Source organism: Anabas testudineus, chromosome 23 (genome assembly GCF_900324465.2).
Source record: "Anabas testudineus chromosome 23, fAnaTes1.2, whole genome shotgun sequence".
Taxonomy (NCBI): domain Eukaryota; kingdom Metazoa; phylum Chordata; class Actinopteri; order Anabantiformes; family Anabantidae; genus Anabas; species Anabas testudineus.
In genome coordinates, this window is record NC_046631.1 from 7,215,456 (window position 1) to 7,238,276 (window position 22,821).

Genomic DNA, 22,821 nt, shown 5'->3' on the forward strand with positions numbered 1-22,821 from the left:
TTCCTAGTATTGTCCCTGAAAGAACTGACCTCTTATCTCACAGTGGGAGATAAGGGTGTGTGACAAACACAATGACCACAATTCTATGCTTGTGCTATATTTATTTTTAGTTTATGTCCACATCAGCTGACACCACACTGACCCCATATCAGTTCTCTGCTGCAGAGCTTATGAGAAGGATCAGAGCAGGTATGGCACTTTCCACTAGTGAGGCAGTGCTACATGGACATGGTGCTTCCATAGAGGCCCCCATCAACACACACAAACACATATGTAGTTATGCAACTGGGTAGTAAGTACAAAATAGATATTTTTAAGAATAAATTATTAAAGCTAAACAAAATCCTGCACCCTCAACGTTTGTACTTTTTCCCGTAGAGAATGAAAATCTCTTTCCATCCTGAAAATAACCACATAATCATTTGACTAACTATGTAGTGGAAAGAAATCAATCTCAAGAGATGAAAAATCAACCGTTCATTCTTCAGTCTTCTTTCTTCTTTTGGATTTGGCAGCTGACTATTAAAACGGTCTCAGTTAAGCAGTTAATCACCTCATGTTTGTTAACATCCATCCTAATCCACTGGTCATACCACACCAAGTGAGGCTATAGCACCAAAACCTGTGAGTTTACTGTTACGAATTACACTTTTCATTTCTTCTTACAAAAGTTGGACGCGTTGTATAGTTCACAGCTATTTATTTCACCCTGTGATATTTATTTAAAGCTGGTGTCTCTTTTGTGACGTTATAGCGAGGGTTTATTCTTCCCCTTCACTTGTCATGTAGTGTAAATTGTCCAAACAAAGTGCGCAAAAGCCCTTCTCTGATACGTGCTAACTGTAGTGGGTGTATTGTGAATGTGTCAGAGTGGGAAAATGCATCAGTGGTTCTTGACCAGCGAGCTGACGCACTGATAAAAAACAGTAGCTGCTTGTGCTCTTGTGTTTCTGCATAACAGCTTGACCCTTCTCTTCTAAATCATCCGCTTACCAAAGAAAAAGAAAACTCACAAACTTTGATGAGTAGTATCGTAAACTCCAAATCGCTATATTTGGAAACCAGAAACAGATATTTACAGTTTTACAGGAAAAACGGTGAATTAGAAAACAGTGAAGAGTTCAGTCCACTCATTTCAAAATGGAAATACAAACACGAACACTTAAACATTGTCAAAATGTAAAGCTTCTATTACAGTGCAAATTTCCAGTATATTTAGCTTCCACGAGTAAGATTTCAGTTTTTGCCTCCTCATCCCAACATGTTTCACCTTGTGTCTTCATCATCGTTGGTCACTCTGTCATCATTTTGCAGATTTCCACAGCAGCTGACGTCTTTTAGTTCTGCTGCCCTATTGTAGATAACGTGGGACTTCCACCTGGAAAATGTTAGTTAGTGATTGTTATGAGCCACAATTACAAGGAAGTAGCTTTCTCACTTATCACTTCTCTATCAAATTTGAAAGATTTAAATAAGTTTTCACCCAAACACATCACACCCACATCTTCAGGACACTTAAATGAAATGAAATCTTAGTAAGTTTGTTATATTGTATGCACATGCTGTGGTAACGTATCTGTCTTTATCAGCGCTCCAGTGCACAGCTTCTATAAATACGTGCACTAAGTGGCAGGAATTTCACAGCTAGGAGACCCCATCATCTGAGGGCAGCTCTGATTTTCCACTCTAACAATGTAACAAGCTGTGCTAAAGCCTCAGCCAAAGTAATGCTCTCGACGAGTGGCGAGCGCTCAAAAAAAAAAAAAATGACGCAGGAGCCAGGTTCAGACTTATTTACAGTAACGGTGCCCGTTCTTTTACTTGTTTGTCTCGTCTTTCGTTATCTGTGTCAGTTGATCTTCCTCCTCTGTGTGAGAAAACTTGTCTGGCTTGGATGCCATTTTTAGTGGCCATATGTTGGTCCTTGTATCTCTCTGTGTCCCTGTGTCTGCAAAAACATTGGGATCATATCACAGTGGTGGATGGTGTAGTGTGGACTCATGTCAGCCACAGAGATGACTCAGACATCACTGACTCTGTGTCATCCTCGCTTAAATGGGCAGTGTACTTGCATTAAGTACACTGCTCAGAGGATGGTTTTGCCACTCTGTACGTTTCTAAATATATTCCATCTGATACTGCATTTGGGAGACAACACCACAGTTATGATTGGAAATGATAAAGAAGAATAAAGAGAATTAAAGGTCCCTAGCATACAAATCCTCCCACTCACCCTTTTCAGGTTGCGGAGACTGCTGTTTCGGATGGACTCCATCAGCTGGTCATGGGCTGACCTCATTGGCGTGGAGGGCCTGCTGCTCTCCTCGCCTCTCCTCTCCACCGACACAGGCCTCAGCGCGTTCTTCAGCTCCTTCAGGATGCTGCTCGTCTCATCTTTCTCCGACTTCCCCTTTTTGCCCTTTCTTTTCCCCTTTGTCTTTGTCGCCTGCTTGCTGCCCGTCTCCTGCGCTTTGATGACCTCGGCAATCATCCTGGTGGGCTTCTTCTTCTCGCGCTGCGATGGAGGTGGCGGCGGAGGAGGTGGTGGGGGAGGAGGAGGTGGTGGAGGCGGAGGAGGAGATGGAGCAGGAGGAGTCTGTTTTTTAGCCAGGTCGTTCCGGGGGAGTTTTGGCGAGGACCAAGGTGAGGATCTGGGTGAGCTGTAGGGTGATGGACTGGGTGTACCTCTCTGGACACAAAGACAAGGAGAAACAAATATATGAATCAAGACACATATTTTCTAGGGAGAAGTGAGCTTTAACACAAGCACGATGTCAATTTGTCAACGTTTCATACTAGTGCAGATGTCCGGGGGTTTACTGCTCCCTCTGTCAGGCCCTGCTGCTGCCTTTGTTCCTGCAGGCGTTTCTGTCTCTGGCGGTCCTGGTTCCTGGTGAGGATCCCTGTCATGCTCATCCTGGGGCCCGGCAGGTTGAACTGGTAACCCAACTTGATCAAGGTGTAGTTTTCTCTCAGTATCTTTACCATTTCCATCTCCACCTGTAAGAGTTTGTTGCCATAAGAAACGATGCTCATCTGCACAAAGACGTTTTTGTTTGATGAAACAAACCAGAGGTGAGAGATGACCACTGACCTGTCCTCCGCACATGTGTCTCTGGTTGTGGAACCGAAGCTCTGTCAGGGTGTTGTTTCCTGGAAGCGCTTGAACCAGCGCCATCACACCCTTCCCAGTCACATAGTTGGATTCTATATTCAGACTAATGATGGACGAGTTCTCCTTCAGCATCTTAGCGATGGCCAGAGCCACGGGGTCGTCAGCGTGAGTGTTCGCGAGGCTAAAGACTCGCACATGTGTGTTGGACCTTAGTGCTTCTGCAAATCTGATGAGGGTTTCCTAAGAAGTAAAAAACACTATATGAGTACATCTTGGCATGAAATATTACAGAAAGTCATTTGGATTGTGTACCCCTCCCTCATTTATAAACATAAGTAAAACAAATATGCCCTCCATTGTGTAACCATGGTAAGATGTCTGTTTCTAAAAATAAGCTGGCACACAATCAAATATTACTCAACAGAAAAGATCAGGATGCTAGCCAAGGTTAGGGTTAGGTTTGATGGTTTTGGCCTTTCTATTGCAGGACTAAAGTATTACCTTCTACAAAAAATAAAAACCTATCATCTGCTCTCTGCGACGTGTAGATGTTTGTACCTGCGAGATGTCGTCAATGTTGTTGAGATTAACCTCTGTGAGTTCAGGGTTGTTGCTGAGAACCTGTTGCAGAGCTTCATCAACAACAGTCGGGTTTCCGGTCGTGTTGGTGTCTGCGGGTGGAGGCGGAGGAGTCAGTCTCATGGGCTCCACCCTCGGAGGTTTTAGTAACCTCGGGGCGTCTGCCCAAGATGTCTGCTGACCACAATCCTTTAGGGGTTCAGGTTTTGATCTGTTATCTTGTTCTTGTTCTTCTTCTTCCTCCTCCTCCTCCTCCTCCTCCTCCTCCTCATCTTCTTCATCTTCTGTCACAGCTTCCTCCTCTTCCTCACTCTCATCCTCATCCTCTTCATCCTCATCTTCATTCTCCTGTTCTTTCTCCTCTTCTTTATTCTTTTCATACTTGTTCTGTTCTTTCTCGTTTTCATCATCTTTTTCAACCTCTGCTTCACTGTTTTCCTCTGTCACACACTCCTCCTGTTGTTCTTCATCCTGTAGTTATCCAGTATTTGAAATACAGTATTATAATTTCCGTTTTTGTTACTTCACAATATGAAAATATACATTTTTAAGCGAAACTAACACAGATGGGTTTGCATAGCTCTATAGGAATTAGTTATTTGTTATGTTTTTCCTTCCTCTACTACTTATGTTAAGTTCCATCTTATCAATAAGCTACGTTTACCTTACATTTTACACATGCTGAGCAAATCAACTGACCGGTTTGGGGCTTCCTCCACAAATCTCATCCTCCAGCAATCTGCGTGTCTCATTTTCCCAGTACTTCATGAGGGCCTCTCTGCTGAAGGTCCCTGTCGGGGTCTTGTCTGTCTGGTCTCTCTGCCGGAGTCCAATGGGCACATTGGCATCTGGATCGATGTCCGCCAGCTCCTTTTCCAACTCAGCCAGCTCCTCTGGGCTGAGGGAAGCCAAAAGCTCATCCTCATCAACGTCTTCATACTTACTCAGCTCCCGACGATATCCAAAATAACTCATAGCCAAAGTGTGATCAGCACGGAGCAGCCAGAATCAGCTCGAAGTGGTGATGTTGGTTCAAAGTCCACAGTAATGTTGCTGGAGATCCAAGGTTGAAAGGGATCATTTGAACTTTAAAGTCCAGTTGAGATCTTTTCCAATAAAGTCGTTCGTAATCGGTCTTCAAGGTGCTTCTGATGTCGGGGAGAGTCTTTGTGTGTGTCTCACTGTCCTCCCCTGTTCTAATCTCTGCAGCTGCTGCTTAGGCCTTAAGAGCGGGATCACAGGGGAACGTCGCAACGCGTGGGCCCCATGATGCAGCGTCTTTTTTTGGGAGGCACTGATCTGAGAGACAGAGCCACAAAAAGTGTGTGAGCTCAGAGACTGTGTGTGGCCTGTCATACATAGCAGTCAGTCCCCAAGGCCTGAGTGGTTTTGTATAAGGCCAAAATAGACCAACAGGTACACAGAATGAAAAAATAAGCAGTCAGAACATATCTCAGGTGAATCACCAATGTTTTATTGCAAACCTTTTTTTAATTGAGTGATTGTTGAGGTGGTTTGGACGTGTTCAGAGGAGAGATTGTCACCATATCGGTAAACATAGGCTGAGGTTGGAGCTGCCAGGCAGGAGGTCTAACGGAGACTTGTGGATGTACTGAGAGAGGACATGAAGTTAGTTGGTGTGTTGAAAGAGGATTCAGAGGATGAGGTGAAATGGAGGCAGATGATTTGCTGGGGCAACAGCCGAAAGGAAAAGAAGAAGAAGTGTGAAATAATTCACCTCACTTGGCTTTTCAAATGGATTACAAATGTGTATCAGAAAGATGTCAATAAACTAGTCTGCAGTTATACTAAATCAGGTTTCAGAATTTAATCATTTTGAGGAGATAAATATAGCTGTTGCATCACAGGATTTCTGATGTTGTTGTTTTCTGGCTGAGAGCAGATTTACTCAGCTGGTGGTTTTAGAATGCAAACAAATCATCGTCATCCCTCCGAGTCTGGCACAGAGGAAAAAAAGGAAGGTCATGAATTATGTTGGAGTTATTAATGGCTTTAAACTATTTTATAACTGTTTATTCATCTGACAAGTGGAGATTTATGGTTATACTTAATCCTCAAGGTTGCAAACAATTTCTTTTAGTATTTTTTTATTATAAAACACAAAACATTAACTTGACTAATTGGTGAAAACACATTGACCTACAGGTGATTTCAAATCAATTTCATACGTTGTACAAGCATATTTTATTTGTATTAGTAGTGGCCATATGAAGATTTATATGTTTGCAATGCAAACAACATTAATATTATTGTAACTAAATACAAAGGGAAGAAGCAACTGACATGACAGTAACACTGAAACTTTGCAATTTTACAAAAGTTACAATATATTCTAACATATATAGTGGTGATAAAATGGCTCCAAGTCATAGTTGCACATTACAGAAAAAGGCCTCTAGCTATTAAGAAATAAAACTTCACATGTTAAATATAAAATATATTTTCATTGGCTAAAGTTTAAGAGTGACTAGTGCTTAGTCGTATTGACCGTTTCAATCATAGAGGTATAAATAAAGTGTATTTCACATAGAGGAGAGGTGGTGCTCTCTGAAGGTCAGGTAGTTCTTGAGTCTCGGAGGAAAGGAGACAGCAGCCATGCTATCCGGGTCATTCAGTATCCTGAGGCTCATGTTACCTCTGATCACCAGTCGGCACAAGTGCTGCAGAGACCTGGGCCTGCCTGAGGACACAGAAATAGACGTGTAACCTCTGAAATCATTTGTAACTGCTTTACTGTGTGTTTCTCCGTTCAGTTTTACTCAGTATGTCGGAAATCTCATCCCACTCAGGCGTCCTCTTCAGTATGCGTCTGAGGTTGGGACAGATGTTAACGTGACTGACGTAATCCAGGAGCATCTTCACGACACGGCCAACCAGATGTGTCAGCCAGGACACCGACACAAAGTCACAGAACTAAAAGAAACAAAAAAAAGGAGTGATCCACGAAGGGATTAACTTATATATTATTTAATTATTTAAAGTCGATCCGCTCAGGGAATCGTGAACAGACTGCTGTGTGTGCGTTGGCTCTTACTGAGATAACGTTAGGTTGACTGTAAATACGGTAGGCTTGGTTGTGGAGGTCAGTCCAGGTACAATCTAGTTCCATACCGTTAACGTGGCAACAGTGGAAACACCTGCCAAGGACATGGTTGCATAGATTAGATGTTTAAATGCCAACTTTTCTATTTCACAAGAATCAAATATGTTAACACTCTTTGTTTTCCGGACGTACGTGTGAGCTTGATATCCACCGTTTAGCAGCAGTCTCAGCATGACCTGGTCTTTCAGGCAGTACTGCAGGGCCGTGGGGAACACTGTGTTGCAGATCACTCTGAAGTAACAGTTCACCTCCGCTCCATAGGACAACAACAGCTGCACCAGCTCATACCTGAACAGAAAGGTCAAAGTAGCCATGATCACATGAGGTCACTATGACGGATGAAACACACACATGCATTTGTGCCCGTCCCAAACCTTTCAGCTCGTATTGCGACCAGAATGCACTGTAGAGGGTCCAGGTTGGTTTTCGCTCCAGCTGCCAGCAACATCTCAGCACAGGTCACGTCACTGTTAGAAACAGCAAAGTACAGAGCAGTTTTTCTGAGGTCCCCGTAGTTCTCTGCAACAAGATTTACAAAACATCAATGGGCAAGTTGCATTAAGCCAGTTTAAACCATAAAGTTCTAGGAATAAATTGAAGATTTGAAACCAATAATGCTGGTTTTATGATTATAGTACCCTATAAATATACGGTATGTACATCAAGCTCTGCCGTACCAGAGATGTGTGTGCCTAGCAGGGCGTTGACATCATATCCTTTCTGGATAAGTAGTTCCAGACACTCCACCTGTCCCCCATCAGCTGCTGAGTGGACGGGGCTCTGCCCTGAGAGACGGATAGCTCTCTTTGTGGTGATGGGGATGAGAGTCCTCAAGGCGCTACAGGCAGAGAGAGAGTGCAGGAGATAAAGACACAAACAGGAAGAGAGTGAAGGACAGAGATCGTGAGAAACAAATGCTCAAAGAAGAAAACAGGACATTGACAAAAACATCCATTAGATTGTGGTTTAAGCGACTGAGAAGCAGTGATAACAGAAGGCTCTTTGTGGAAAGGACTGTAGCGAAAGCACTGCAGAGTTGTGAGGTGGAGAGAGAGAGAGAGAGACTTGTTTCAGTCCACAGTTTGATCAATTTGGCTGCAAATCGGGAAGAAAAGAATGTTAATTTATCTGGAGCTACTTGTTATACTTTGTTTTGTATATTTGTTTTAAAGATCTCTCAACTAACAAGCTTTTGGCAGAACTATATTGCCATATTTAGTGTGTCAGGATGACCGGTTGATGTCAGGCAGATTCAAAACACTCACAGTATGTGTCCTTCATAAGCAGCTCTGTGGATGGGCAGTTGGCAGGCATAGCTTGCCACATTTGGGTTGGCTCCATGCTGCAGGAGCAGCTTGATACAGTCCAGGTTTCCAGATCCAGATGCATCATACAAGACAGTGTCTCCATTGCTGGCCTGGGCATTCACTTCACCACCTAGTGGAGAGTAGGGGAAAATACAACACAGGCTACTGCAAACTAATGCAGTTATTCATGACGCAACGACATTTCAGGAAACACAGAAACAACACAGTATGTTATTTATATATGGCTGACATTAATCCCTGAAGTAGGTACAGCAGTGTTTTTACCATGCTGTATGAGTATATCCAAAGCTTCAGTGTTGCCATGTTCAGCTGCTATCCCCAGAGGAGTCACCCCATGTCCGTCTCGAGCATCCACTTTGGCTCCATGTCGAAGCAGCAACATCAGAACCGCTGGGCAACCCGTCTGATGTAAGAAATTAGAGCAAACGATGTTTTGTATGTCAGAGGTTATGATTTTTTCGTGCTTTAGCCTTGATTGATACCGAGCTGCTCACCTTTGCAGCTTCATGGGTGGCCGTCCACTTAGTGAGACACACCTGCTGCACAAAAGCCCCAGCCATGATGAGGGTTGAGACCATGTCGTACGAGCTCTGTCTCACCGCTACCAAATGTAGAAAACAGTAAAAGGATTATTTATGAGCTGATTGAGCAGGGAGCCTAATGCTTATCATGTTCACCATCTTAGTTTAGTGTATCAGCATCCTGAAATGATGACTTAGTAAAGGATTTACAGATGATCAACTGTATGAACATAGAACAAATTCACATTAATAACAATAAACAGGTATATTCTGTTAATGGAGGAGTAGTAAGTTCCTGTGTGGCTGACTGTGTGAGTCGTCTGCATTGTGCTGACAGTGTGTATATGTGTTACCTAAGAGCAGAGGGGATTCATTCCTGCTGTTGGTGTTGTGTGGTGAAGCTCCGTGCTGCAGCAGCATCCTGACATTCTCCACCAGGCCGGCCTCCGCTGCCAGAGTCAGAGCGATGTCCCCGTCCTCCGTCTGTTCCTCCAGGGTCAGGTCTGTGGATGTCACCACTACTACAAACACACCATCAAGGGTATGTTAACGATCTGCTCCACAGACTAAAACGTGCATGAATCTTAATGGTTTTCACTAAGTTGCAGATGCTAGATGAACTCCGCCTCCGACTTGCGCTGAGCTCTCACCTTGCAGCACCACATGCAGGATCTCTTGCTGGCGCTGTACAGCTGCTGCGTGCAGAGGCAGCAGGCCCCTGCTGTCACTCTCTCTGAAGGCAGACACACAACCAGACAGCTCCTGCAGAGCATACACATCACCTGTGCAGAAACAACCGGCACCCATAGAGCAAACACACAGGGAACCATTTGTAATATCTGTAGATAACATCGGGTTTATGCACCTACACCACAAAAACAAACATTTATATTTATTTGCAGATGCTTCTGCCTTATGTAGCTTTAATTAATGTTGCCCATTACAGTTTACCCAACACCACATGCACATATTCATACGCTAAATGATTTAAATTTGAACTTACCTTTGTGAATAGCTGCCATTATCTTCATAAAGTCTTCACTATTCGAGTCCTTTCTAATGAACCAAAGTGGAATAGTGAGTCAGGTTAAAGGTTTTACTCTTGAATAATTGAATAATTATTAATTAAAGATAAACTGAGTCCTTTTGATCCTTACCTGTTTGTTTGTGCTGAACATGACAGCTTGTAGGCGTCCTGAATGCTCTCTCGAATGGCAAACTCGATCAGATCCTCAGTTATCCCCTCCTGCTCAGCGTCCTCCATTTCTATTTATCAAGGAACAAAATAACAAGCATGGATTCATGTCTCTCCGTACACACACGTCATGAAACATGTTATAAGCTACACAAACAGGTGGCTTAGAACATGTTAACATCTGCATTTACTCAGGGCTGTGTCCAGAGCATGCAACTTCTTTATCAGCAAAGGGCTTCTGGTTTAAAACTGCATCGTCTACGCGAGTACATTAGAAATGTGTTAAATCTGAGATTACACAACAAAAAGAAGTGGCATGTCGTGGTAGTCTTATCAGCTCGTCTCACCTGTTGATCTCAATGTGTGCCCTTGAGCACTCCAGTTCCTCGCAGCCTGTTTGTTTTTGTTTTGCAGGGTCCTGAGCCGTCTGGGTTATATTTAGATGTGACCCGCTTTACATGATCTGACTCAGCTCAGCAGCGTCTGCCTGTCACGTTTTTACTTCCAACTCCATTGAACAAAGCGAGGTCATTTCATCACACCAAAATGAAACGTGTGGGTACTCATCTGTGACACATAACGCAAAAATATGATCTCACATGTGCATTTCTGAAAAAACACACTACTTCACATTTCTTGTTGTTTTTAAACTTTGTGATTGGTATTGATTTGGTATTTGGAATCAATGGAGAGCTTCTGAACAGCTCCACACACTCAAGCAAAACACAGAACAAATCATTAGTAATAAAATATACAAATAGATTTTAATAATTAAAAATGCAAAAATAATTGGAAAAAAGACTAATATCTAATCTACACATTTAGGGACCCAAACCCTACACATTACAAAGACGTCCTTTCCTTTTATTTTCTCTGCAGAAACAACAGCTTGGGGAATAACCTTGACATATTCTAAGCGAAATATTCCCTCGAGAGAACAAGCGCCCACTTTCTCCTAACGCACAAATTGATACGTGGGAGTTTATGGAAAAAGTCTCAGACAGCGTCAGTGTGTGACACAGTGACTCAGCCTGTAGGCGGACTCTCCACCACGTCAAAAGACTTCACCAGTGAAAGCAGATTGCCAGCCCATCCTCAAGTTTCACTCCATGCTTGGACAGCACACACACACACACACACACACACACACACACAGATGAGCTCTGTCTTTGAACTGAAATCACAGACTCTCATGAACTGGATTTGAGCAATCTCGGATTCTTGCTCCATATGAGGAAGAAAGTAAGTAGTATGTTGGCATTTTTAACGTTGTTTACTCAGCTTATTGTTCTAATTGTTTTTGTAAATGTGTATAGATTGATGCAGTGATGCAGCTATGTTCCACTCGTGTGCTTGTTAAATAGCTGAATATCTGTTTCCAGTGAGATCCTTTATTCTGGGTCCTTTTTACTTAACACCTTTCTCAGCACTAACATGTAGCCTGTTTTTCAGTTGGGAAAAAGTTTAAATTAAAAGTAGAAATACTTTTATTGAATTGTGTTCCTATGGTATTTAAAATAAAATAATAATAAATCTTTTGCTCAGCTGAGTTGTATTTTTATGTTTTCTGAGCTTTGCATGAACTCGTGTTTTTGCACAGTTTCAAGAGGGACACATCTTGTTTTCATTCAAATATATCAATATATTGACTGATAAATAGGAATATTAGCACATGTCGCCCCAGACGTCCGAGTGCATTCTCTCTTCATTCTGCTGCTAGTAAATATTTTACGAGAATGAAAATTCCTTTGATGCAAAGGCATTCCTGCCTGTCTCACTGGCTACTTTGAAGTCCAATCGTTCATCACGTTTCATATTTTTTTGTGTGTTTTGCAGTTAAAAAGATTTACTGTTTAATGTACTCTTGAAAGACTGATTACAGGCTCCACTTGAACGTTCTGTGAGCTTCTTTTCTGTTAGATGTAAAATGCATCCACTGTCCATATAGTTTGTATTTTGGAGTGGAGCTGTAGATTTATTGTCAATTTATCTGCTGATAATTTCCTGTCATGTTAAAACAATTCTCAGAGGCCAGGGTTAAATTGTTTAATATATGAATAATAATAAACGATATCCAATGCTGTCATATAAAAATGAATGAATGAAAATAAAATATACCTAATTTGTAAGTTACTTTGGATGAAACGTTCTGCCAAATGATTAAATGTTAATGTACTGATTGAAGAAAGTGAATGCAGTGTACTGTAAATTGAATTGCACAGTTTGAGTAGTAGCAGTACATCATCATACTACATACAGTATATGCACTACAGTTATTATAAGTGAGGCACAGTGTGTTTTAGTGTTCTTCTGGTCAACCAGATTTTACCAGATTATTCCAGATGTGAATAAAATAACTTCATTGTTAACATGTACAGGAGACATTTGTATGTTTTTCCTTTGTTGTCCTACAGATCTTGAAAGCACCTTGTCTCCTCTTGAGTCTGTTCTTAAGTTTGAATCTCTGCTCTGGAAAATTTGGGACCCCAATAACTGATGATGTGAGCAAGCTGGCGTTATTGGTGAGACACTTCAGTTCCATATATTGCTGTACCATGAGCTTCATCTCTCTGAGACTCTATTGCTGATGTTACGTTGTAAAAATCTTTCTCATACTCTCTCTTCATTATCTCCACTGTAGAAGCAGAATATTCCCTCTGATTATGAGATTCCTGTTAGTTACATTCCCAGAGAAGTGGTAGGTATGAAGCTGTGAAAACAAAAATAATATGAAACAGTAAATAGACACAAGACTTCATTCATGCTTTCTATTTCTAGGCTGGCACGTGCTGGATGGTGTTAAATATCTATCCTTTGGAGCAAAGTCTTCGGAAGCTGTCCGATATGTTTGGTGCCATCTCGTCCAACAAGGAAAACATCTTTGTCTTCATTGCAATGCTTAAAAGTTTACGCTTTACATTTGACCATGAGGAACTGGTAGGTAATCTGCAACTTCAGAAAGACTGTTTTTTACATTACTTTGTTTAATTGAGTTATTTCATCATTGCTTGTCGCCTAACTGATCTCACAGGAAACAGCGATGCAGGTCTTCCAGTGTCACTACCAGGAGGAGAGCTTAATGTCTGGTCTTTACTTTGACTACATCAAAGATGTCCTGCACGCTGCTGCTCAAGGAACATCCGGCTTCTCGTGCAAGCCGCCACCCTGCCTCAATCCACATCAAACACCAGGTGCACCATTCATTTAAATGTTATGTCATTTTAAATTTTTAATGTGTGTCTTAAAAACTAAAGCAGCTTAGTGGTCTGTTAGTGGTCAGATATTGATTTGGGGTCGAGTCAACCGCTGTGGACAGGAACCAGATAATGACCTTAGACATACAGACAGTTAATGTAGTTAAAAGAACCATATGATCAAAGTTAAAAGTAAAAGCCTGCCAGTTTCGTTTTGATATTGTATGACACCACGCAGGGGAACTAAGCAGAATATTTAGAGTAAAAACACAACCATTGTTTCAGTAAATTACCAGTAGAACTGCACTCCCTCAAGTGTCGGTAAAATTTCAAATCACATCCCATTTTGTTCCAGGGGGTCAAGAGGAGAATCGTCAGCATAGCTGGTGGAAGAGAACACCTCTGCTTCTGGTTCTCATCCCCTTCATAGCGTGCGTTATTCTCATAGTGTGGCTGGTAAGTACGCAAACTATCTGAGTGTCCTTTTTAATCCTATGTGCAACATATAAATGAAGTTTCAAATAAACATTAGGAGCTTTTTAAGCATTTGGCTCAAAGCTTTGCTGCCTAAAAGCACAAATCTATGTTTCACTGCGAGAAATGAAACACAGCAGTCACAGTATTCAGGCAGATAATTGCTTGTATGTATAAAAGGTCAATAATGGCAACAGCACTAGAGCATTTTCTATACCACACTGAGCACTTACTTCCATTTCAAACTGGCCATTTTCAGCACTGTTTCCGCCACTTCAAGGATAAAAATTCTGCTGGGAGCTATTTCATAATTTGTTATTCAGGATGGAAGACATCCTGAGTATACATCATAAACCAAACACTAGTGGTTAGCTTGTTTTTTGTGATATGTGCAATATGAGAAACCAAAGCCTCCACTAATCAAATGTTCTTGATACTAAATTTTCAATCAGCTGAAATGACTTTTGTGCCTTTTGGTCTCAGTGGGTCAGCCTAATAAAGCCTGCTTGATAATGCTCCCTCATTTTAGTGAGCACTTCCAGGAAGCCAGTTCTTGTAAAGTTAACAACTCCTCATCAATTATTTAATAGTAATCCTAGGCTCTGTTATTACCTAAAGTAATGACATCCGCTTTGGAGATCTGCTCATCATAGAAAACAAGATAGACGAGCACTGCTCAGGCTGGGAGTGTGATTTTCTGTACTTTTTTAAACCATTTTCAGGTGAAGTCTGGGAGGCGTTTACCAATGTGCAGCACTGAAAACAGCCAAATGACACCTTCTGACATGATCCCAACTGTGTCTATCTCCATCCCACTTCAAACACTCGCCCACGCTGCTGACTCTCAGCCAGCGGGGGAGGAGATCCTTGAACATGAAAGTGGATGAAGCACGATTAAGAGCGACGGAAAATTCAGACAGCCACGTAACGACTCACTCTTCGGGTTGCTCAGGAGCCTGCTGGATAAATGAGTGTATCCTCACACTCTTTCTCTGCTTTCACTTATCCGAGCGCACGGACCTGCACCGTGAGAGAAAACTCACCTGCGGTGAAGATGGGTGTGTGGCGAAAATCTATGCCTCAAGGCACTTCTATGGCCTCACCACCCAAAGAGACTGGTTAGCTGCCAAAATGGATGGAGAAGTGCATTAATTGTTTCCACTTGGCCTCAGTTTAACATCACTTGGCTGGCCTGTTCCGACCAGACCATATTGATTTATTATCCATCCTGCCCATCTGAACTGCTGCCATTCAGACTGTTCCTGTGCTCTAGTTTTGAGCTGCAATTAAAAGTTTGCCTGAGCCTCAAATCACAAGTTTGAAGAACGTTGTTTCATTCTGAAATGGGACTGTTGTAATTAGCTTGTTGGTTTGAGAAACTGCAACTGAGTCAACACACTGAATCCCAACCTGCTCCTGTATTCTGACTTCTTCTGAAACGCATTAGGGGTGTACATTTCCAACAATATCGCTTTTATTAAATCGAACGCTTCAGAAGTGGCCGAAAAAGCTGCATTTGACCTACTTCAGCTAGTTTTATACTTCTTGTTGACATTATTATGATCTGTGATCTGTCACAAATTGCAAACATGCTACTCACAAACAACACGCTGAGCAGTTCAACAAGTGTCCTGCTTTGTGTATCAAAGATCTGACCAGATGGCAGATAGCAATTGCCAGAGGCACTTTGAATCCTGTCATTGTATCTCAGAGCTGTTGCCCAGTGATCTATAGCTGCTGCTCGGCCACAGCAAGTTTGTTAGAGATTTTAATGCCTTATTCACTGAGTCAATCATGTTCAGTCATGAGAAAATGACTCCCTGAGTGTGAATGCTCTCGTACTATGTGTCAAAGAGAGGGAGCGAGAGACAGGACAGATAGTCGAGGGAAAGTGAGGGACATAGGGGTAGATAGATGGACGGATGAGCTCAGTGAGAAGCATAAGGAGGGCTTGTTCTCGTCACAAAAGAGCTGGCCGTAGGCTGGAGGAAATGCCAGTTACAAGCACGACTGATGTCGACAGATCCCTATGAATCAACAGGCTAAGAATCTTCCCTGACCACAGGCTTTGTAGCCTCATCCACAGAGGATGGTTAGTATTTCAATAACAATTTTCTGTATTCGAAGGATTTACTTCCAAAACACATCAGTGGAATATGGAAAGATATATCCTTAATAAAATGTTTTCCTGTTGTTTGAAAGGTGTACAACATATGTTGTATTTATTGTCTTCTTGGTGACCAGTTTGTATGATTTAAATTTTTTTTATTCTGTAAAAACATGAATTTGTACCTTGTGTGAATCATTTAAGTTATTTTGTTGCAAGTTAAATCACTCATTTAATCAACATTTCCTATAAGAATGTATTTTTAATGCTACTCATTCCAGTCAAGAATGTAAAGAAGGTAAGAAAAATGCTGTGAACACTCAAGGAAAATACAATACTTTACTCTGAATTCATTATCACATACTTCTATATCAGTGGGTTATATTAACTTGGCCAATAGATGGATTTGTCACCCCTTGTAAACATGTCTCATAGATTGTTGCTTCATTTTGACTTGTGATCGCTGTTTCTCTGCCATTTGTCACAATGTCTTCTCAACTTGTTTTGCATGAATCTCCCATACAATACAGGCACAGATTTTAGCCTCCTTCTCTACTTGCAGTTTTGTAGTATTATACATAATTTTATAAAATGTTTATTTTGTCTACACCCTGCAGGAACAGAGATATGCTGTCAATGTACAATCTGATACTATTTGTCAACAATTTAAAATATATGAAGGCACATTTTATTTGTTTTATTTGTTGGCAAAACAGTAAAACATCAATGTCTGAATGTTTCTTTGAGACCTATTCAGATAAAATATAATAGCAGCAAACCATTCATCCTCTCAAAGACATTAACATGGGTCTCTGTTCTTCATTTATGAAGTGAAATACTGTATTTTGACTTTTTAACTCATGAGGATTTCTGACAAAAACAAAACAGATCATACATTCATGCAAAACACTGGCAGGTATTTTACTCAAGCCTCCCTAATTGCTGCAAAACCAATATTCACTGGCGGGATTTGTTGCATTGCCATGCTTGTTGATTGCACAGAGAATAATAATAACATCAGTAAAATGTTTTTGTCATAAGTCTGTGTAATATGGTGTTTGTGAATGTCATGCAACACTGAACAATACTTGAGCAGCACTGATAAACTTAACTCTATTGATCTTACTGGATATTTGACTACTGTTCTGCTGTTGACTGCTTTTAAAACAGAATTTGCACATGTGGAAAAAATAAGTATATAGACCAAAGCCCTAAATTTGGCGCATATATTATTAAGACCCTGACAAAATCATGTTGTTATAAAATTTTAACATCACTATTGTTTTCTTAAGTTTACAAAAGACGGTGCTTTTATTTTATATAGAAACATCCGCCGGAAACACACAGACTTTTGTTTTGGAAAGCCGCTGCTAGGCGGTCGCCATTATTCTTCCTGGCTTGACGCTCGATAGGAAGACGGATAAATACGTTTTAACCATATATTTCGGGCTACACCGCATCATTGTTAGCCCATTTGGTGCACTGGCTTGATTAACTCATGAATTAGCGAAGTATCGTCTGCCCAGAATGGAGAAACGGTCTGATAATACAGGTACGTTGCTAAGCTAACATTAGCAAGCTAACGGTAGCCGCCGCCGAGATCGGTGGTCAAATAAGAAGCAACGTAGTTTGAGCCATCTGTTGCAGTCATCAGGTTGCTTGGTCTTAATCGTTCGCCAACATTCATGTCACATCGTCTGTAAAGTTATTTTTGGACGATGTCTGGTAGTTGGCTAACCTCAGCTAACAAGCTTTTGCAAGGACTGTCCAGGCGCCTTTCTTTCAAATGAAGTCAGGTCCTCTGGATACACTCATCGGTCGTTACATCGTGTAATAAAACCTGCAGTGGATTCTACAGTAACATCTTACTACCTACACCATCTACTCAAAGTTTGACTCTAACTCGTGTTGTAGTTTGGCGCTCATTCCGTTGACAACTGCACATGCACACGCAGACGTGCACCTTTTTCAAATCTTCTTCAGCGCGCACCGAGCGCTGCAGCGCCCCCTACAGCAGCATGTGGCTCTACGTGCATAAGGGGATCACTGATGGAGGGGAAACTTACAGGAGAAAGCTTTTTCATTTTGTTCATGTTGGTATTAGCTGGTGTCATTTGGAACCTAATGTAAACTTTTTTCCATCTCCTGCACAGGACGTGCCCTTCCCCTTGCATCCCTTCGCTTGATGACCTCCCCTCTGCAGCTGACATACTCATACATATGGCAGGTCATACGGCAGCGCAACGTTAAGCAATATGGGAAAGTGGAGGAGTTTGTGACCATGGTGACACAGACTGTTCCCGAGCTCATGAGTTTCAAACAGACTGCCCAGCTCCTCTTGGGGTTGAGGGCAAGGGTGAGAGTTTGTTTTCATACATTGTGTGTGCCACTAAGCAGCAGTTAGAAAAAACTGTGCATTTAAGTAGATAGAAATAAACCCAATCAATGATCCATACTTACAGAGGTTAACGCTACGTGAAATATGTCCATGAAAAAAAGACATTTTTTTGCCTCTATCCCACTGAGTCTGTGATGCTGTGTGATTTCCAAAATCACATCCAGTCCAAATTATTTTTTTAAAGTTGCTCAAGCAGGTGTTCACCCTATCATGAACTGTTTTCAGTCACATAGATCAAGAACAAAAATAGCATTTGATACTATAACTATACTATAATCTATTTTAGCAAAAGGTGAAAACCTCATTTATTGTGCAGAACTGTATGCTATTGCATTTGAGAAAAATATATTTTGGCTTAAATAATGCTGATATTATACTATATGTTCATTAGTTGAGAGGATACAGCAGGATTTATTCACAAAGTTTATGTTTTGCCAAGTTTGTATTTCTGCTGGCTATAATCTGTGTCTCCTCTTGGACTGTAGATCATTTTGGATTTGCTTCACAGAGATGGCCCACCTGATTCCCGGGCTATTCAGACACTCATAAATAAGTTGAAAGTGTCTTCATCTTTAGTGGTAAGACTGCAGACTTTTTATCCTGACAAAACATAGTTGAACCATGTTAAAATCTTTGGGATAGAGTCAAATCTTAATGTTGGCCACAAATCTGACTTTCAGTATTCCCTGTGTTACAGAAGGACACAGAAGTGGAGAAGTGTCAAACAAACTTTATGGTGCTCGTCCAGAATCTGCTTAAAAACTCTGCTGAGAGGAAGCGGTTCTTCCAGGTATCCACATCTGCCTAATGCAGTCATAAATTGTCATAGTCAACACATAAAGCCATTTTTTGATGTAAAGATATGCTTGCTGCTCATTTAGATGTTATTAAGGAAGCTCAGCAGTCTGGTAATGTCATCTGTTAGTAGTGATGACCATGATAAAATGTCACACTAGCTCTGTTTCCTGCAAATAAAAATATAAATAAATGACAACAACTATACTGTGAATGAATTTGCGTTAAAACACAATGGAGATCCTACACAGCAAATCAGTATATCTATCCGTTTGATGTGTTGGTCCCTCCCCAGAGTCACAGTGAGGTTAACATATTTTTGTCTCTACAGGAAGTGTTTCCTGTTCAGTATGGAACCAAGTTTGACACAGCACTACAGGCTCTGACTGCAGGCCTGGTGTGCAAGCTAGAGCAGCTTCTTCCTGTTCCCAATCTCTCCCAGGTATGCACATTTAATGGCTTATGTGACACATTCTGCCCACAGGAACCATTCATTAAAATTACAGATTTGCACCTGCATATGCATTTTAACAAGGTCTGACTTTAAAATGTTTTTAATACATTTTTCATTTTCCTTACATTATTTATATATGCATCTACAGCCAGGGCCAGTCTTATAATATAGTAGGGTAGTAATCATAATTAAATTGTGCTCATTTTCCTGCCTCTCAATCTCAGCTTGGTGCCATGATCTCAGCGGACCCTACTGTTCTTGAGGCCTGTGGAGGCTTCATCCCTGATCCTGGCGACCTGAAGACTCTTCTCTTACACCAGCAGGCCAAAGGACTCCTTGGTGTTAAAGGTAAATTCTAGGTTGTGATGTCTGTCTTTGTGTAATGTCTATAATAAATTACAAGTTTATAAAAGTACTAAATACGAGAAACAAACAAATTGATTGGTTTTCTTTTTGTTCAGCAACGATCTCGTCTTCTGTGGGCGACTGTGTGCTTTCTTCACTCGCTTACCGGCCCAAACCAGTAGAGCCGCCGCCGCCGCCGCCGCCACCAGAATCACCAAAACCATTAGAAGTCACCCTCAATGAAACAAGCCCAGCCTCCTTCAGTGACAATGAAGACTTGGGAGTGATGTCAGATGACCCACACAGCTCGCCAAACCTTGCTACTAGATCACAAACAGGGCAATACATTGATAAAACAGTCGATGGCAGTGCTGCAAATGAAAAGAGTGTAGTGGCAACACCTCAGAAGGAGAATCTGGGTCAAGACAAAAGTTCTACACAGCAGCAGATGTCCACGCCTGTACAAAACACAGAGGAAGATGGTGCACTAGCAGCACCAAAGAAAACAGAGCCCCAGCAACTTCCTTTGAAATCAATCCCTTTCCGGGTAGTTCAAGTGCCAGCCAAAACTGTTCCCACTTTACAGAATGTAGGTAGTGCAGGAACAAAAGATGGCCAGAAGCCCCATTCTCAGCGAGTCACGTTGCATCAGTGGGTGTCACAGATTGCCACTAACACGCTTTCACTCCCAGCCCTGCCACCACTCCCTCCAATGAGGCTGACGGCAGCAGATGACATGAAGCCAAGCATACGTAGAAAGAAGCAAATCAGACCTCCAGCTGACAGATTCACATGCAGTGTTTGTGATAAGAGCTTCCCTTATCAGTCCAAGCTGCTGGACCATGAGCGCATTCACACTGGAGAGAAGCCTTTCATTTGCTCAGCATGCAACAAAAGTTTCAGAACGCAGGCATTCCTCAACAATCACCTGAAGACCCACAGCACGGCGCGCCCTTTTGCTTGCGGTCAATGCGGCAAGTGTTTCACCAAACTACAAAGCTTGTCAAAGCACATGCTCGGTCACACCGGCCAGAAGCCCTTCTACTGCAACATCTGCAACAAGGGCTTCACGCAGTCCACCTACTTCAAAAGACACATGGAGTGCCACACAAGCCAGATGACGTTCCCCTGCAAGCACTGCAACAAAAGCTTTCCGACGGCTTTCAAGCTGTCAAACCACGAGCGCTGGCACACCAGAGATCGTCCTCACATGTGTGAGCGCTGCGGGAAGAGATTCCTCGTCCCCAGCTTGTTGAAGAGACACATGGGCTACCACATCGGCGACCGCCAGTATCTCTGCTCCCAGTGTGGAAAGACCTTTGTCTATTTGTCCGATCTAAAGAGGCATCAGCAAGACCACATGCCCAAAACGAAGATCCCGTGTCCTATCTGCCAAAAGAAGTTCTCCAGTAAGTATTGTCTGAGAGTTCACCTGAGGATCCACACCAGAGAGAGACCCTACCGGTGCTCACTGTGTGAGAAGACTTTTACCCAGGTTGGAAATCTGAAGGTTCATATTCGGTTACACACCAACGAGCGACCCTTCAGCTGCGATGTGTGCGGGAAGACCTATAAGCTGGCATCCCATCTTAATGTCCACAAAAGGACTCACACATGCAAGAAGCCCTGGACATGTGACACGTGTGGGAAGGGATTCTCTGTTTCCGGCCTTCTGAAGAAGCATGAACAGTTGCATACAAGGGAAGATAATCCTGACTTCTCTGGTAAACGGAGACACAGGGGTAAGCACAAGAAGCACTCCCTGAAGAGGAAGTATGATGATGAAGAAGAGGGGAGTGATGATTATTAGTCAAAGAAATATATTTTAGTAAATACCTTTGATCAGGGGTGGTACTGATCACCAGTGTAATTAAACTCTGTAGAAGACCCTTTGAACAATGTAAATTTAAAAAATGTCACTTGTTTCATTGTAGGAGGGATTGTGGCGTGGGGAGTGAAAACATTTTGAATGATATCAGAATAATGTCTGTCTGATCATTGAATTGAAGACTACCAACTTGAGTTATATTTTGTATTATATTAGGTATTAGTTGGCTGCAGTTGTTACCCAAGCAATCTAGCATTTAATAAAGTCCATCATTTGTATATGGGTACTGTATTTCCATATAATTAGGGGACATTTGTAGATAGTAGACAGATTTGTAGTTAGTTGAACGTTTTAATAATTATTGATATCCGTAACATAACAGATAAACTGATGGCATTTAAAAGTTGAAAAAATATTAAATACTTTTCAAGAAGCTATGTTAGTATAGCAAACATTAAACTGATGGACATCATGTAAAAAATCAAACATTTCAGTGCATGTGACTAGATCATGTCTGTTGTAGTGTGATTAGGGAACAGTTACCTTTGTTACTGTATACTTGTGGGAATCGTGGTGATCCAAAGCCACCATCACCTCACACATTTTATGTAACCCTAACTGAATATTGTAAGCAACTACACTGCTTTTGTTTTACATTAAACACGTTTGTGATTTTTTAGGATTTATTTTTACAGCAGTAGTTGCAGCTTTGTTCCTCTGATCGTGTTGAATTAACGCAAGAACAACGTTGTTAATTGTAATCTTAGTTTGACACAATAACCATTTAACATGATGCAAATGTGTGATGAGATCGTGTTGTGAATCCTACTTAACAATTAGCCCACTTGTATTGTGAGCCGCCGTGTGTACAAGCCATTCAGTGATGTACTGTTCCAAATCTTTTCTGTTTTTCACATTTTGTAGAAAAATAAATACACACAGCAAAGGACTGCTGTCTTACTGGTTTATTATCCTCCTCATGTTGTCCAGTTAACCCATCATGAGCCCTGAAATGGGACTTAGAGACAGAGATATGTTTAGTCAACAGCAGTGGAAGAACTTTTTTTTAGCAAAATGTGCTTGATGTGTCAAAAGTAAACTCATACAGAAAGTGTAATGTGAGTTTGATTATTTTAAATGTCTGATTATGTTGTATTAGGAGCTGGTTGAGGTAGAACCGGCTAGCTAGCTATTGCATATAAATACTCATGTAGCTAGCTAGTAACTGTATGTAGCCTAACTTCTTACACATTTGTTACGTTATATCGATGTAGCAATAAAAATTAGCCAACGTTTTACCTTTTTTTAACTTTAAAGCGCATTTTGCCTGACTAATGCAGCATATGAAAGCCCATTTCCACTGG

The 22,821-nt window shown here is 41.6% G+C and overlaps 4 protein-coding genes across 4 annotated transcripts; 2 read left to right on the forward strand and 2 right to left on the reverse strand.

Annotated features, from left to right (window-relative positions):
* Positions 1–1,017: 1,017 nt before the first annotated feature.
* lmod2b (leiomodin 2 (cardiac) b) lies at positions 1,018–4,896 on the reverse strand. The gene is made up of 6 exons (XM_026364063.1): positions 4,394–4,896; positions 3,674–4,165; positions 3,095–3,355; positions 2,797–3,000; positions 2,234–2,689; positions 1,018–1,378 (listed from the first exon to the last, which is right to left on the reverse strand). The coding sequence occupies exons 1-6, from the start codon at positions 4,667–4,669 to the stop codon at positions 1,352–1,354; spliced, it is 1,716 nt and encodes a 571-aa protein (XP_026219848.1). The 5' UTR covers positions 4,670–4,896; the 3' UTR covers positions 1,018–1,351.
* A 135-nt stretch (positions 4,897–5,031) lies between these two features.
* asb15b (ankyrin repeat and SOCS box containing 15b) lies at positions 5,032–10,282 on the reverse strand. The gene is made up of 14 exons (XM_026364062.1): positions 10,210–10,282; positions 9,825–9,933; positions 9,671–9,723; positions 9,318–9,449; positions 9,021–9,188; positions 8,641–8,747; positions 8,411–8,549; positions 8,084–8,255; positions 7,496–7,656; positions 7,193–7,337; positions 6,951–7,106; positions 6,750–6,852; positions 6,475–6,628; positions 5,032–6,395 (listed from the first exon to the last, which is right to left on the reverse strand). The coding sequence occupies exons 2-14, from the start codon at positions 9,929–9,931 to the stop codon at positions 6,238–6,240; spliced, it is 1,755 nt and encodes a 584-aa protein (XP_026219847.1). The 5' UTR covers positions 9,932–9,933; positions 10,210–10,282; the 3' UTR covers positions 5,032–6,237.
* Positions 10,283–10,329: 47 nt separating this feature from the next.
* Positions 10,330–16,632, forward strand: LOC113164670. Its single transcript, XM_026364064.1, has 8 exons — positions 10,330–10,417; positions 10,742–11,104; positions 12,277–12,384; positions 12,504–12,560; positions 12,641–12,799; positions 12,894–13,053; positions 13,412–13,512; positions 14,253–16,632. Exons 2-8 carry the CDS (start codon positions 11,093–11,095, stop codon positions 14,415–14,417), a joined length of 762 nt encoding a protein of 253 aa, XP_026219849.1. The 5' UTR covers positions 10,330–10,417; positions 10,742–11,092; the 3' UTR covers positions 14,418–16,632.
* A 355-nt stretch (positions 16,633–16,987) lies between these two features.
* Positions 16,988–21,528, forward strand: si:dkey-14d8.1 (zinc finger protein 629). Its single transcript, XM_026364348.1, has 7 exons — positions 16,988–17,189; positions 17,791–17,993; positions 18,521–18,613; positions 18,733–18,825; positions 19,162–19,272; positions 19,509–19,632; positions 19,746–21,528. Exons 1-7 carry the CDS (start codon positions 17,165–17,167, stop codon positions 21,437–21,439), a joined length of 2,343 nt encoding a protein of 780 aa, XP_026220133.1. The 5' UTR covers positions 16,988–17,164; the 3' UTR covers positions 21,440–21,528.
* The last annotated feature ends 1,293 nt before the right edge of the window (positions 21,529–22,821 follow it).